The 16,415-nt window shown below is 41.4% G+C and overlaps 1 protein-coding gene across 1 annotated transcript in view; it reads left to right on the top strand.

Annotated features, from left to right (window-relative positions):
- Positions 1-16,415, top strand: part of sorcs2 (sortilin related VPS10 domain containing receptor 2) — a gene marked incomplete in the record, with an annotated part of 209,807 nt that overhangs the window by 162,254 nt on the left and 31,138 nt on the right. Inside the window, 5 exon segments of the mRNA XM_023966354.1 lie at positions 3,163-3,327; positions 5,968-6,041; positions 7,467-7,531; positions 9,787-9,905; positions 16,021-16,110. Of these exon segments, the coding sequence (XP_023822122.1) occupies positions 3,163-3,327; positions 5,968-6,041; positions 7,467-7,531; positions 9,787-9,905; positions 16,021-16,110 (513 nt within the window).

Genomic DNA, 16,415 nt, shown 5'->3' with positions numbered 1-16,415 from the left:
GTTTCTCGCTTCGTTCGCTCTTCTTTCCTTCTAAATGGGTCGAGCCTTTCTATCCAAACGTTTCTTTGAGATGTCACAACATTATCAGTGCCGGATAACAGTGAGTTCATTTAAGCCTCGGGTTTTTAATCAAGAAAACATCCCAACAAAAATGTTCCATGCAGAACAAAAACTTAAAGAACTTACTTTTGCTCGTTGGAGCAGTGGGTAGTGCAAGAAGGTCCTGGTTCAAATCCCAGCTGGGACCTTTCTGGATGGACTTTACCTGTTCTCCTCACGCATGCATGGATTTTCTCCAGGTACTCCCACTCCGATTATCGTTTGATCTATTTTTTTAAAGCATTCCCAGTGGTCTTTGCAATTGTGATTATGCCGTTTTTAGCCAAATTCAAAGAACCTGTGTTGTTTTCTAGGACAGTTAACACTTGATTATCTTTAAGAAATACAATACATCTGAGAAACTTGACCAGCACTGTTCAGTACCAGGTATTTCTCTCTGATTCTTACTGGTTGAAGTCTTGGCTAAAGATGTCCTGGATCCATTTCAGTGAATCGGATTGTTTGAAATCAACCGATATCGACTATGAATAGTGACAACAACAGCAAATTACGACATGAATCGAATCGAATCAACTGTTACAGCCCTAGTTTGTAGGTTCATTAGTGTTTCTTAATTGTCTCTGGGCGTGAATGTGTGTGGGGCCAGACTGGTGACCTGTTCAGGCTCTCCCCCACCTTTGACCCAACAGTAGCTGGGCTGGCTCCTGCAGCCCCATGACCCTGAAAGGGATTCAGCGGGTTCAGAAGATGCTGGTTGGATGGATGGCTCAAGTTTGTGCTGTTTTAATACAGAAAACTTCATTTGCTTTCAAAAAAGTGAATGGCCATAGCTGCAGCTAGTCGTTGAACATGTTGAGGTCTCCCAAAGCACTAGAAGAAATTTACAAGGCTAAATAAATTCATGAAACTCTAAACCTTAAGTTTAACTGTAGAAGCTGAACTAACAGAAAAAATGTCAACCCTTTTGCACATTTACATATTGAATGTGTTCAGTTTTGTGGATTCTTTACAAACCTACGCACAATCCTGTCTGAAACCCTGAACCGATACCAGGAGGTTTTTTGTCGACTCATTTCTGCTGCACTAAAGCAACATTCAGCGGAAAGAAGGTTTGGACGTTCCTTCCGCTGCAGTGCTGTGGGCCGTGTCACAGGAACGGAGCCGCAGGTCGACTGACAAAGTTCACAGCTGAGTTTTTGTTATTTAGAAAAGCTTATTTTCTTAGACTTACCCAAAGCATCTTTAAAGCTTGATAAGACTGCCTTCTGTTGGCCAGTAAAATGACTGCATCACTGTGCTGCATGTCAACCAATAACTTTTAAGGTTCCCCATCCTTTGGATCCCTCCTCTGTTCTCTTGGACACAAAAACTAATGTTCATCTTAAAAGGTTGGAACTGTGTTTTTATAAAAACACAAATATACACTAGATTAATTCAAGCCAACGTGAATTCTGCTTTTTCCAAACATTTTCTGGATTCATTTTATAGTTTAAAGATCATGAAACTACTGTTTTTCCTCTGATCTGCATCTGCCCGTTCTAAGACAGTCTCTGAATGAAGATCATCTCAGTTCGTTAGACATTAACGAAGCCGTCTCTTCATGACCTAAACTGTCTGCCATAATCCAAAAATAATGAGTAATTGTATAAGAAATCAGTCATTTTTAGATTTTAAATCATTTTTGTCTATGGATACATGTCTATTAATGTTTGATTTGTGCTCCACACCTCTAACATTCGCCTTCTTGCAGTCATTGGCAGCATTAGTTTAAATACAAGGCATTGACAAAAAGGAAAGACAGCATAGAGAGACAAAGGTTGCTAGAAAGATGGTAGCTGCTCCTTTGTCTATGTCCAAATTCCTTCCCGATCTAGTATCCTGAATCTTAATAGCAATCAGACAACAAGATCAAAACATTTTTTTCTAAACGGCAAATATGACGTCACAAAGTGAAGATCTTATCACTACGAGCGATTTTACGACAATTATTTATGATTTATGATTTGTTTATGAAACTGTTTTCTAACGACACACTGATGGTTTGATGAAAAAAAATGCACTCAAACACTTTTTTTGTGCAGAATTTGATTAAAAGCCATTGGATTCTAATTCTAGGGCCCTGGATTTTGGAAATGGTGATTACTGCCACCTGCTGTTGAGTTTAGAAACATCTCCACATAACGGTGCTGCATGTTGGCTTCGTCTTTGGACATGGCTGCTACAGCAACTTCAAGTGTTGCGAATTCTACGTCCGCTTCCCCGGTTACTCGGCCATCTGGACCGATCTCAATGTGGACACGCACAGGATTCAACGGAGAGAAGAGATTGTAGATATCTGTCTCAGCCTACGCCCAACATGTTGCCCCTCGGCCCACCATGCTGTAGCCCGACAACTCTTGAAGATTTCAATGTCGAACGCGCTAAATAGTGCACGAAGTAGTGAAGGAATGCGGACGTAGCCTCAGTGTCAACCCACACTTTAAGAAGTGCATTGTTTTTCTACACATTTTTCTGAAATAAAAGTAACGTTTATGTGGAAATAGAACGACGTTTCCCTGGTCTGCCTCTCACAGACTTCTTTTCTGCTCAGTCCTGTTTACTTTAAGTGCCTTTTTTTCAAGTCTCTTTAGTGCAGAAAAGATAATAAAAGATAGGAATGTCTCATTTTTCTCCTCAATAGGCTCTACTGGGTAGGTCAGTTTAATTTATAAAATCATTTTGTGGAAAAAAACCTCAGAAAAACAGAAAGAAAAGCAAACATAGCCATCACTTTTAATGAATGTTTAAAAATGCTTTATGACCTTTCATGTCCCAAACTGCCTCTGCACATGGTTCACTAAATTTTGTCATTGGTAGCTTTAAAACAGCCCATAATTGTGATTAATGTCTGTTTAATGTTTTATGTTCCACTTTATGAGCTGCACAACTTTAAACAGTAATCAATGCAGCGTTAGCAGACCTGGGAGATGTCTGACGTTGATGAGAGGTTGAAATGACTCGTGGATAATTGAGATTTAACGGAGTCTGGCATCGTCAGCTAGCCGAGTCTGATGGTTTCACCTTTGACCTTTGCGGCTGCTTTCTGTCTGCCTCCCTTTTCAGGTGATCCTGGTGGGCTCGTCCATAAACGAGCGTGATCAGATGCTCTTCATCAGCACCGACGAGGGCTCTTCCTTCCAACGGCAAGTGATCGACTTCACGCCTGAGACCCTCCTGTTTCACCCCAAAGAAGAAGATAAGGTGTTGGCCTACTGCAAGGAGGGCAGGGTGAGTTTCGCCACAATGCAGGACGCGACTTCTGCAGAGTTCAGTGCAAAAAATGCATGAGAGAAAATCAATGTTACCCAAAGGAATATGCTGTTGCTCCTGTAATCTCTTGCCTTTCAAATCTGCTTTACTTTTACAGTTTCATGTTGATAAATTAACTCTTCTGGAGACTTTCTAATGTGAGAAAACTGAAACATCTTTGTTTCAGTGGAAAAATCCTTTTTTGATTTGTTTTTTTTTCTTCTTCTACTGTGAATAAGCTCAATGTAAAAAAAATGAAAGACAATTAAACTCCAGGATAAACGACCCAGTTAAAGGTATTTATGTAATCATCCACAAATGATGACGAAGCTGCCGGCATGGATCGATTACATTTGAGTTATGAGCGTGTTTACATTGTGTTCTGCAGCCACAGCACACAGCTGATGAATCACTGAGAGCGGAGCCATTAGCCCACTTTTGACAGCAGTAACGGCTGGATTGACAGTCAGAAAATTACTGACACCGCTGACGATTTGCTCTTAATTAGTGTTTTCAGCTGCGGGAAAACTGAGCTGGATTGTTGGATTCAGGTGTGTTTAAAAAGATAAAAAATAAAGACAAAACTGAGGTTTTCCACCTGAAGCCAGCAGCAGCTCTGACATCATTCTAAACAACTCCAAGGCTAATCGAAGAAGTTTAACTTTTTATGATAAAATCCTACTTTAGAGCTGTTCAAATTTATATATATAATTGTGTATATATATGGATGGATGGATGGATAGATGGATAGACAGACAGACAGACAGACAGACAGACAGACAGACAGACAGACAGTATTGGCTGCGTCCAACGTTGAGGATTGTGTTTCTAGGAATTTTTGACCATTCTCCCAAAAGCACATTGGTGAGGTCACACACTGATGTTGGTGGAGAAGACCTTGGCTCTCAGTCTCTGCCCTAGTTCATCCCAAAGGTGTTCTATGCGGTTCAGGTCAGGTCTCAGTCCAGTTCATCCACACCAGACTCTGTCCTCCATGTCTCTATGGACCTTGCTTTGTGCTCTGGTGCACCGTCGTATTGGAAGAGGAAGGGGCCCGCTCCAAACTGTTCCCACAGGGTTGGGAGCATGGAATTGTCCAAAACGTTTTGGTATACTGAAGCATTCAGAGTTCCTTTCAGCGGAACTAAAGGACCAAACCCAAGTCCGGAAAAACATGTACTGTTGTCGTGGCAACCTCCAAACCTAGACTCGTCCATTAGATTTACAGATGGAAAAACCTGATTCATCACTCCAGAGTCCAGTGGCGGCGTGCTTTACACCGCTGCATTGACGCTTTGCATTGGTGATGTGTGCTTGGATGCAGCCGCTCGGCCGTGGAAACCCATTCCATGAAGCTCTCTGCGTGCTGTACTTGGGCAAACCTGAAGGTCACATGAAGTCTGGAGCTCTGTAGCAATTGACCTTGCAGAAAGTCGGCGACCTCTATGCACCTCTCCGTCAGTTTAGGAGCGACTGGATTTGTTGCACGGGTGGCATCCAATGTTGATGCAAACTAGTATTTCACAGAGACTTCTAGAAATCTTGCAGGGGATTGGATGGTGTTACCTAGGGTGTGAAAAGTGCTTTATAAATAAAGCTTGGTTTGATTTGATGAGATACCAGTACAAAGGTTTTCCTTTCTACCTGCACTCACAGCAGTTTTTATTGTGACGGGGTGGCATATTTCTGTTGCTTCCTGCTTCCTGTGCAGACTGAACCTGGCTCACCTTTCAGAGAAACTCTGGTGAACCCTTAACAAAATATATTCTATTCAAGTGGACTAAAATTATACCTAGTCTATACTCAAAGAGATGCAGTGCACTTGTGTATTGTAAATTTAACATGTTCCAATTGAGTCTGAAGACACAGACATGGTCTATATCATCCATGATATACTTCAAGTGTACTACTTTTTCCGAACAAGTGGTATAGTAGTACAGTAGTCCAACAGCTGGCTGGTTTCTCTTCTTCCTGCTATTGGACTGATCGCTAGTTAAACTGATCGTTAGTTAAATAGCATCAAGTATAAGTAAAGCTAAAGACATATAGCATAACCTTTTTATCAGAACCCATCAGCTCCCCTCTCAGTGAGTGCATGTTGATTTGTCTGACATGGTTTCCTCAGATGGGGATGGACTGGAGGAGGTGTAGACTGGAGTGGGCGGGCAGAGACTGGGAGCTGTGTCGGACACAGATGTTTTGTGCTCAGCTGCATGTGTGTCTCATGGATGGGCGCTGACTAATAATGAAAGAAGCATGTGAGCAGGAGTGAAGAAAAGGCAAAGCTGTTCAAAGCTTGAGCTGGGACAATTTTTTGCCTTTCAGTCAGCAGTGAATGTGTAAGAATCAATGTTCAGTCCTCTCACTGTCCTTCAATCACACACACACATCTGCACACACAGCCTCTCAAGTCAATATGATTTGTAATTAATTGAGCTCAATCTAACCTTCTGAACCATGAAATTCAGTAAGTTGATTGGATGAACTTCTTTCAGACTTTCCGTTTCTGCTTGGTTTTGGAAGATGGAGCTGCTAAGAGGTGAAACTGAGATGGAGGGGCTGCTTTGCTTTCTGAACTCACTCTCTTCTCCCTTGTTGTTGTTTTTTTTTTGTCTGCAGCTTTTTGCGTCCTCAGATCTGGGCCGTAAATGGACTTTACTGCAGGAGAGGGTGACAAAGGACAGAGTCTTCTGGTCAGTCCAACTCAGCTCTCAGTTCTCAGCCTGAGGCCTCATATTTCAAGCAGCAGTTTGATTCAATATAAAAAGAACAGCAGCATGTAAATATAAGGGGTGTAACAGTTCAACGATCCAATTCAGTTCATAGTTTGTGGTTGGTGATCCGATTCACTGAACTAAAATGAATCCAGGACATCTTTAGCCAAAATTTCAACCAGTGTAACTCATGGAGATATACCGGCTACTGAACAGGAAAGTTTTCCAGATTCCTTGGATTTCTTCAAGATCATCAAGTGTAAATGAAATATGCGTCCAAACAAACAAGTAAACTAGAATGAAGTTCACCCCACTGTTGCATTTCCACATCCAAAGAATCCAAAAGGAACACATTCTAGCACACTGGATGGTCACATGACTGAATGAGGGACTGATCCGTTCTTGCTGACATCACATGTGTGTTGTCCGCTGTCATGCACTTGGTGGCGTTTATGTTCAAATAAACATTTCAGCTGAAACGACTTTATTTTGTTGATTCGATTAAAACTCACCTCAGATTGATCTGGTTGGATCGTTTAGAAGTTGATTCATCGATTAAATTGATTAATTGTTACACCCCTAACATCTATATATAAATGTTTCAAACTATGGATAATAAATTGTGAGTATATTAGAAAAACAAAAGTGAAAGAGAGACACATCCATCCACTTACACGTGTAAATTATTCTGTTGTAATTATTATACTACATTTGTGTTTATGCATACATTACAAAACATAATGAATTCATTTAATGTGACGTTATTTAAAATAATCCCACCCCTATTATCCTTTACTTTAAATATATATATAAATATTCTATTTATTTATTTGACATAGTTATCATTACACGGTTTGTAACTTCTAATTAAAGTCATTTATACATTACCAATCCAAGTGAAGATCATTTATCAAATCCATACTTATTAATAACATCAAATAATCAAAGTATAACGCTTATTGATTACATTAAAAGACAATAGAGTATTCCACAAATCACAGGTCAAGTAGCAAAATGGATTGGCTATTCATTGTCATCAGACAAGATTATAACAAACGAAGTGTGTTTTTGTCTCAAATGGTCTTCAAGAAAAGTTTTTCTGAAAAAAGTGTAAAAGTAAAAAAAAAGTTTTTCTATTTTTTCTGGTAGTGGCAGATTAAAACGTAAAGAAATAACATCTTTTATTTCTGCGGTCATTTGTTGAAATGTAGATGAGTGTTGTCACCTTGTTGAGTTTAAACCGTACTTATAAAAGGAATTGTTTTTAAACATCCACGGCTCTTGAGTGTCACACAACATAAAGATGCTAAAATCTGACAAATCTTCCCTGACTCTGTTTTATATTGAAGAAAACGACTAATTGATGTAAAATTTCCTGAAGAAACAGTTTCTCTTTTCTTCCAGGTCTGTTTCGGGTGTGGATGTGGATCCGGATCTGGTTCACATGGAGATGCAGGATGCGAGTGGAGGTTATCTGATCACTTTTGTGTTTATGTCATGCTTTAACAGCAGCGGAAGCTTTCATTTCTGACCCGCTGCTCTTCACACCACAGGCGTCCCTCCTAAAATACATGCCGTTGCGTGTTCAAAGCTGCGCCTCTTAAGGGGGAGCGGCGTGAAAGCTGGCGTCCTGATTGCGAGGGTGAATGGTGAAGAGCAGAGGTTGTCTGTCTGGGCAGACAGCCCAGATATCCGAGGCCTTTTCTGGATCTGGGCCCTGTCACGCGGTCCTGGACCCTCCTCCTGCTTTTTATCCCCTTCCTTTAATGCCAGGGAGGATGGAGGAGGGTGACCAGGAAGACCAGAATAATCTCTTTGTGCCTCTTATCGCAAACAGAAAGGCCTAAAGAAAGAGCAGATGAAAACGTAAATGACATATAGGCTAAGAAACAGAATGGATGGAGTCAAAATAACTGAGTTACTTTGTCATGCCGGGATCAATGGCTGACAACAGCGACAGGACTCCGGAGGAGCGGAGGGGGTCGATTGATGGATGAGCCGCGTGTCTGCAGAGGAGGCTAACTCATTCCCCCCCAGCTGCACAAAAGCAGCATGAAGGAGTGTCTGTCAGTGATGTATATGTGTTGGAGATCTCCTATGGTGGCCAAAGTGCACCAGTCACTTGCTGGAATTGAACACTTAGTCTAATCTAACAGTTTTTTTAATGACTTCTTTACCGTTTGCTGCTCTAATTAAACGCCCGGCCTTTTCAGTAGTCTAACGGCTCCATTTGTTATCCAAGCCACCTCCTGGACAAAGAAGGAGAAAGAGAAGTGCAGATGACGAGTAAGACTCCGTTTGCTAATCATTGGCCTCTGCTTTGATGCTTTTGACAAGCAACAGCCCTGTTTTAAATGTTTGCCAGCCTAACATCCGTCACATTATAGGTTTATCTTCCATTTCCATTGTTTTGCCCATTTTCTGGTGTTAGCGACACTTTAACACAACAAAACACGTTTTTACCTCACGGTAGAAACACATACTGTTACTCTGTCGCGAGAGAACATCTTTTTTTCCTCATGGTGATGACATCTACCATCACTCTGTCGCGAAAAAAAAACACGTTTTTTTCTCGTGTTGAAGACATGGTGTTTTTCCTGATGGTGATGACATCTATAATCACACTATTGTGAAAAACCAAGTATTTTCTCATGGTAATGACATCTACCATTACGCTATCGCGAAAAAACTAGGTTTTCTCATGGTGCCAACATCTACCATTACGCTTTTGCAAGAAAACCACTTTTTCTCTTGCCAATAATACGTAGCATAACGCTGTAAAGTTTTTTTCCCTCGTGGTGATGACATCTGACATCTATCATTACACTATAGTGAGAAAACACGTTTTTTTTCCCCCGTTGTTATGATATCTACCATCACGCTATTGCAAGAAAGCAAATTATATTCTCGAGATGACGCGATAGAAAGGCCTAGATGTTAACGCTAATTTAACAAATTTCACTACGATAACAACATAACAAAGAATATGCTCTCATTTTTCTACAATTCTGCAGTAAAACAAAGCAGTTTGTTAGAGGAAATGTCCAACACCAGAAGAATTGATCAATGTATAATTGATTTCTTTAATTGTGGTCTAACTCTGGTTGATGTAGTCAGTCATAAACAACTTCCAAATCAGTCATCGTCATTTGACGAGGAGGTTGGCCCGGCTGCAGCTGCGCAGGCAGTTCAGCGATCCTGCAGCTTTTGTCAGTTCTACCGGTGACCGGATGAGTGGATCAGGCCATCTGCATGGTTACGGAAGGATGCGTTAAATATTCAGTCATCTCGTGCTAACGAGAAATTCTATATCTTGTGGTCTCTTGATCAGAAGAAAAAACGTCTTTGCTCGTTAATATGAGATAGCAGATGCCGTTGTCATGAGAAAACGGGGAAAAGGAAAGGTAGATTTCGTAATTACAAGAAAACAATGCTGTTATCGTGAGAAAATGGGCAAATCAGAAGCAAAGTAGGCCGTTCCCGGCATCCACACTATCAATAATTCTTAAAAATGTGGGTTATTAAACTGTTTGGGCATTTGCTTCTGCTTTTTTCAATAACCGTGCATCACTACAGAGCAACACTGCTCCATTTTCATGGCCCTTTTAGAAGACTTTTTTTTCTAACCCATCAGTTAAAAAAACAACCTGTGGGACAAGCTGGGTGTTGAAACTAAATGCAGTTCCTCTTTTCATACAACCTAGAATCATTTGTCTCTCTCCAGGTAACCTGTACGTCACCTGTCACATCCAGAACTGTTCAGAGAAGATGGTGACAGCTCAGTTCCTCGGAAAAATTGATCGCAACTCTCTGCTGGTGCAGGATGACTACATATTTGTAAAGGTAAGCGTTTGGAAGATCTGTTCGGGATTATTATAGGCGGTGAATGCAAAATCTGTTCCTGACCTCAACACGTGAGAGGCTCCTCAACTGTCATGAACGTCAAAACAACACAGGCATGTCTGGAACTGCTTCTACGGTTCATCAAATAGTTCATTTACTTATTTTTCATACACACTAACTGAGCGTTGTTTCTATTTTGACCTGTGCAGCTGCTGAAAAAACCCAAATATGTAAATGTCACACAAATAGAACATTGAGTAGGACAGTTAAAAAACTATGGGCTGGACAAAATAAAGAGTAAACAGAGGAAAGCCCCCCATTACCCAACTGGCACTCTTTTTCTATTTAGTTCAATTATAATGAATAACTCCTATTGATTTATTTATAACACCTAAACAGAACAAATAAAACATTGCAAACCAAAAAGTGAGGATTAAAATGAGCAAATGTTTGGTTGGATGAGGACCTGATGTGACAATAATTTTAGTTTGTGGTTTAACAGGTTTATATTATTCTATTAATAACAATTTAAGCTTCTTTTGTTTTTGACAGCAGCACATATAAGATCCTTTCAAAATAAAATACACCCTGTGTCACATAAGATCCTCAACTGCTTCAGCTTTACTTTGATTAAAAAGGCAAGAAAACTAAGTCAAGAATGACATTTTATATCTTTATGACTTCAGTGTATTTTCATCCTATTTTTTTCTTTTCCCATTGAATATAAACACGTCTACATTGGTGTAGAATTCTGTTTGATAAAAAGAATCTTTGCATGTAAAGGACAAGACATTGTCATGCAGAAGAAGATACAAATGTGCTTTAAACTTTTCTGATATTAAACCACGCTGGCAATAGATTAAACCTTTTACAATCATTTTACTCTGTTTTATTACGTGTTAAAAATCAAATATGACAAATGACCCAAATCTGTAACGCTTTATAATAAGAGTCCCTAATAAACTATTTATAAGACATTAACAATCACTGGTAATGTTTTAGTAAGCTGCTTATAAAAACATTAATTGGCCTTTGTAAATGTCTTAAGGCCTGTTCACACCGGGACGAATTTCGCCGGCGATTTTCACCGACGTTTAACGCCTCGTGACTAAACAAAGGGCACCAATGTGAGTGTGCACACCGACGCGGAAAAACACCACGCGTCAAAGCGTCACTTTTTAAAAAACGCCTCGGGTTCGTTTTTTTGGTTTGACGCGTCGCGTCGAAATCTATTCGACCAATGAGAACGGCGCTTTTGCACACGTGTCTGGAGCTTCTGAAGTTACAGTAAAACACAACTTGGGGGCGCTCAAACACAAAACTGTCTTGCTGAGCACACATACCAGCGAAGAAGATAGACGCCGAGTTGCATCTACACTGCCGCGAAGAAATAATGACGGACATTCTAAAATATCCCCGAACCAAGCACCAGTTGGAGCTACTGGTGCTTGAAATATTCATGTTTTCTTTGTTTGATTCTGACAAGCGCGTAAATACTCTTCTTCTGAGTGAAAAGCGACTTTAAGAAGCGTAAAGTTGCGCAGCGCCACCTTGTGCACAGGAGTACTTCTGTTTACATTAAGCACCATCTAATGTCAGGGAATGAAATTGCATTTTCACTCGGCTCATCGTCAGCGAAAATCGCCTGGGTGTGAACACAAAAAACGTGGCGAAAAACGCTGGCGAATATTCGTCCCGGTGTGTACGGGCCTTTACACTGACTTGCAAGTTTAAATAAGCTGTTTATAAATATATTGAAATATTCCTTAGTAAACTAATTATAAGACATTAACAAGCATGAGTAATGTGGTATTAAGATGCTTATAAAGACATTTATTAGCATTTGTTAATTAACAGTATATTGAGTGTTTTGCAGCCCCCCAATCTAAAGCGTGACCAAATATGGGGTGATCTTTACAAATACAGGTTTAATGTACACATGCAAATAAGAAAACAGTGGAATTGTAAATAAAAAGCAATATTTCCAGGAAAAATGTCCCTTTAAAAACCAACATGTTGTCAGATTACCGCATTACTGTCTGTTTGAAATGGAAAAAAATGTGTTTTTAGAGGTTGAGAAGAATTCATCTTGTCTTCATTAGACTCATCAGACAGTACAGTGTAGTAAATCCTGCAGAGGCCCTTCTACCATGTGATGAAAGCAGAATATGCATGAGCTGGTATGGAATGCTGTAATCCCTACAGTGTGATAAATAAGTCCTTTATTTGATGGTGTGTGTGTCTCTTCCTCAGCATATTTATGCATATGTGCACTAAAATGTATAAATATATAGAGAAATGTCTTAGAAAGAAATAAAACATACAATAAACACAACAAACATACCCATAATCCTCTCTGGATCCTTGCTGAGAGCAGTAAATTAACTGACACCACAAATCTGACTCAAAGCTTCTCGTTTATTCACAAAAATATTTTGCAGAGACGCCAAAATTCTGATAATAACATGTGAAACAAATTTATATTTTGATCTTCTGAAAGCATTCATTGGAATTAAGATTTATTTTACATTGATTTATAATCTGTATGTGGATGGAAAATGTCATTAAAAAAAAACATTGAAAAAACGTGATTTATTTGCTTCCTTCTGTAGTAGATAGATAGTGTCACAACAGACAGCTGGTTCCAGTTGCAGCAGGTTTATTAGCTCAGCTAAAAGTCCACAAAGCTTAACCCTTGTGCTATCCTAGGCACTTTGACATTAGGAGTTGGGTCATCTAGACCCACTAGACAGTTCTCTGAACCTTTTTTCTTCAATGATTTGTGATCTTCTCTAGTGTCCATGGATTACATGAAATCTTTCCACCTTTATCCACCTTTGTCATGGTAGGGGGAACACGTCAAAGTAAGGGTGGGGTCATCTAAGATAACACAAGGGTTAACCAGGTTTAAGGCAGGCAGGGGTCAATAACGAGCAGGGGAACATCAGAGAGGAAACTAGAGTAGGCGCCTAGTGGGCGCCTGGGTAAAGCGCTGTTTCAGCGTCCGGAATGCCTCGGCGGCCATCTGAGTCCAGAGCAGGCGCTTGGGAGCACCCTTCAGGAGAGAGATGAGAGGGGCCGCCACCATAATGAAGAAGTTGGCGAAACCGAGGAACTACTGCGGCTCCTTCGCCATGGTCAGCTGCGATTACTGCAGCACCTTGCCCTTGTCCACTGCCACAGTGGACACTTGCCCTTGGTCCACTGTGGAAATGCAACTGAGGTCTTATGAAACTCACATTTCTCCCCTTTGGGATTGATCCGCCGCTGTAACACCTGCCAGACATGCGCCACGTGCTCCTCAAACGTGTCAGAGTAAATCAGGATGTCATCAATGTAGACGACAACGAAGCATTACAGCGTGTCACGGAAGACGTCATCGACAAACGCCTGGAACACAGAGGGGATGTTACAGAGACCACAGGGCATGACCAAGTACTCATAGTCTCCTGCGGTGGTTGGAAAGCCGGACATTCATCCATCGCTTCTCGAATGAGGATAAGGTTTTAGGCACTCCTCAAATCCAGCTTTGTAAAGAAGCATGCTGTGCGGAGCTGCTTCAGAGCTGCAGGAACCAGAGGTAGGGGACAACAGTTCCTCACAGTCATGCCATTAAGGCTGCGGTAGTCAATACACATCCTCAGACCGCCATCTATCTTCTTAACAAAGAAAAAGTTGGCTTAGGCTAGGGATGTAGACGGCTGGATGAAGCCCTTTGCCAACTCCTCTATAGGCCTACATGGCTTCTGACTCAGGCTGGGAAAGCAGGAACACACGTCCTCTAGTGGGCATAGCTCCGGGCACCAGGTCGATGGCACAGTCGTGGGATTGGTGTGGACATTGCTCGGGGTCCCCGTTGAATTTGTACCAAAGTGCCATTCTCGGCCCTGGTGCGTGAGCGGGAGGTGGGCTAGGCGCGCCACCTTTGGCGGTTGTTGATGACTGAGCGACCGAAGGAGTGGCGGCAGATGTGTGGCTGACAGGCAGATTGATTTGCAGGCGCGACATGGTGGCTTCAGTCGTGGAGTTCAGATGTTGGAGTGGGCAACCGTGCTCCAGCAACAAAGTAGCAAACCCTGCCAAGTTCATCAGACTAGTGTCACAAAAACGATTCTGTCACGCACTCTAGAGATGAGATCCGGACTAAACTAAGTGGACTTGGTCTGGACCAACAGATTTTTCCATTGGACATAGTGTCGTGCTGTGAATGTCATGCCACCAGCAGCTGTGCCCAGAAGGTCATAGAAAATCTTCTGTGCTAAGATATTGCCATGTCAAATAACTTCCTGTTGCAATAACAAACTATGTACCTACTTCCGGTTTCTTATTTTGTTTCATGTTTTTCTCATTTCATCTTGATTTCTGGAAATAACTTTTGTTTTTCTGAACGTTTCCTTGAATGTTGTTTCTCTTTTTTGAAAGTTTGAGGCCATGCTCATTTAAATTACCAGCTGATATTTGATTTTGATCCAGAAGTTTCAGCATTCATCCAGTTCAATGGATCCGTTTGCATATTTTCTTTTACCCTTGTGACTCCAGCTGTTTTAATGCTGTTCCTTCTTGTGCTTTAATATAGAAATGTGTTTTTCAAAGAGTGAAGCTGGTCATTGAACCAACAGCAGCTCCTGTCAGAAATCCAAAAGGTCGTCGCATGCAGTTGGAACCATAGAAAAAGCTCAGATTCTTGACAGCTGATCTGGTTTGTATACAGCTACAGCTGCAGCTGCAGTGACAGAGAATCTGAACTTCAGTGTTGAAGACTTTGATACCATCAAGCGCTTTGGAGCGGCAGGAACTCGGCACTCCCACAGCTGAAAATAGAAACGCTCTCTCCAAAGTTTTGTCACTGCTCACCTCGAGACGAGCTGTGAGGTGACAGAAAGTTGTGTATCAGCGTCTATCTTTATCCTTAGTCGATGTTTTGTCGCTAACTGCTGCTGTGTCTGTCAATGACATGTCAGCGTCTGGGCCTTTGTGTGTTTGGGTTCAACCCCTTTAGTAGGAGGCCGGTACGATTCACGCATGTGTTTGTCACATTTATCCAGAATTCAGAGAAAATCCGATTTGATTTGCATTTCTATACAGTCACTGAGTGAACACATGCGATCAAAATTAATAAACTAAAAAAAAAGTGTTATTTTTTTTTAAACTTCCGTCAACATCCATACTGTGAAGTGTGTCCCTTGATTGGCATGCAGAACGGCCAATAGAACGTCCTCTGATAAGTCACTGCACATCCGCGTTCCCACTTAATTGAGCACCAGTAGAACCAACATGGAGTTTTTGTTCCTCCTGAACTTGAGAAAAATGTGAACTTTTAGCATCAGACTCTTAACTATGGATGTAGCTTCTAATGGGCCTTTTTTTTTATCTCAACTGGTCTGAGGTCAGTCACTCAAAAAGAACCTCAAACATTTCTGTTGTCTGTTCTGTTCAAAACAATTTGCAGATTCTCCTTAAAATCTGCTTTTCATAATAAGTAATTTAACCCTTGTGCTATCCTATGGGGTCCATTTGACCCTATCCTTACTTTGACGTCTTCTCCCTACCATGACAAAGGTGGATAAAGGTGGAAAGATTTCATGTAATCCATGGACACCAGTGAAGATCACAAATCATTGAAGAAAAAAGGTTCAGAGCACTGTCTAGTGGGTCTAGATGACCCCACTCCCAATGTTAAAGTGCCTAGGATAGCACAAGGGTTACATACGTTTTAAATTTTGTGTAACCTACAAGCGGAAGCAGATAGATCCATATGCAGAGTTTATTGACTGTGAGGAGAAAAAAGGGAAAAGCGCAAAGACGTTGGGCAGGTGAGGGTGGCGGCTCTCCTGTCTTTGTTTGCTTGTACATCCCAGATTGTTATCTCCACTGTCAGCCCAAAGGACGTCTTTCCAAGGCTTGTTTTGGATTATTGCTCTACAATAATTCTATAGACACTCATATCAATAACACCTTTATCTTCCTGGCTCAAACTGGCCTTAGCAGACCGGCAGTATCAAAGTCTTTTCATGATCCCCTCATGAGGGAACAGAAAAGGACTGTGTGGTTAAAGTATTAGAGCTGGGAACTATGAATATGTTCGTAATGTTTTGTCATTTGTTTGGCTTCACAGGTCACCACAGGAAATCGCACCAAACACTACGTCTCCTATCGGCGCAACGAGTTTGTCCAGATGAGGTTCCCCAAGTACGCATTACCAAAGGTAAAGTGAAACCAAACACGGAACACAGATGAAATACTTGAGAGACTCTGTTTTGTCTGGGAATCACTTTACTGTCAGACCTCCTGGTTGGTTTGCTGATGGCACCATCTCTCCTCACACCGCTCTCCTGAAAGGAGAGACCCTGGGCGACCCGGCCGGGTTGGGGGCCGATCCTCTCTCCGGAAAGCGGTCTCTCCCACAGTTCTGCTAACTGCCTGAGCCGACTTTGTGTCTTTCCACATGTGTGTCAAAGACAGCTTTTCCTCCCAGAAAGTGAATGGTGGGAGTGGTCAGGCGTGTAAACC

Source organism: Oryzias latipes, chromosome 18 (genome assembly GCF_002234675.1).
Source record: "Oryzias latipes chromosome 18, ASM223467v1".
Taxonomy (NCBI): domain Eukaryota; kingdom Metazoa; phylum Chordata; class Actinopteri; order Beloniformes; family Adrianichthyidae; genus Oryzias; species Oryzias latipes.
The sequence above is the reverse complement of the archived record's forward strand: the minus strand, read 5'-3'. Positions and strand labels throughout refer to the sequence as shown.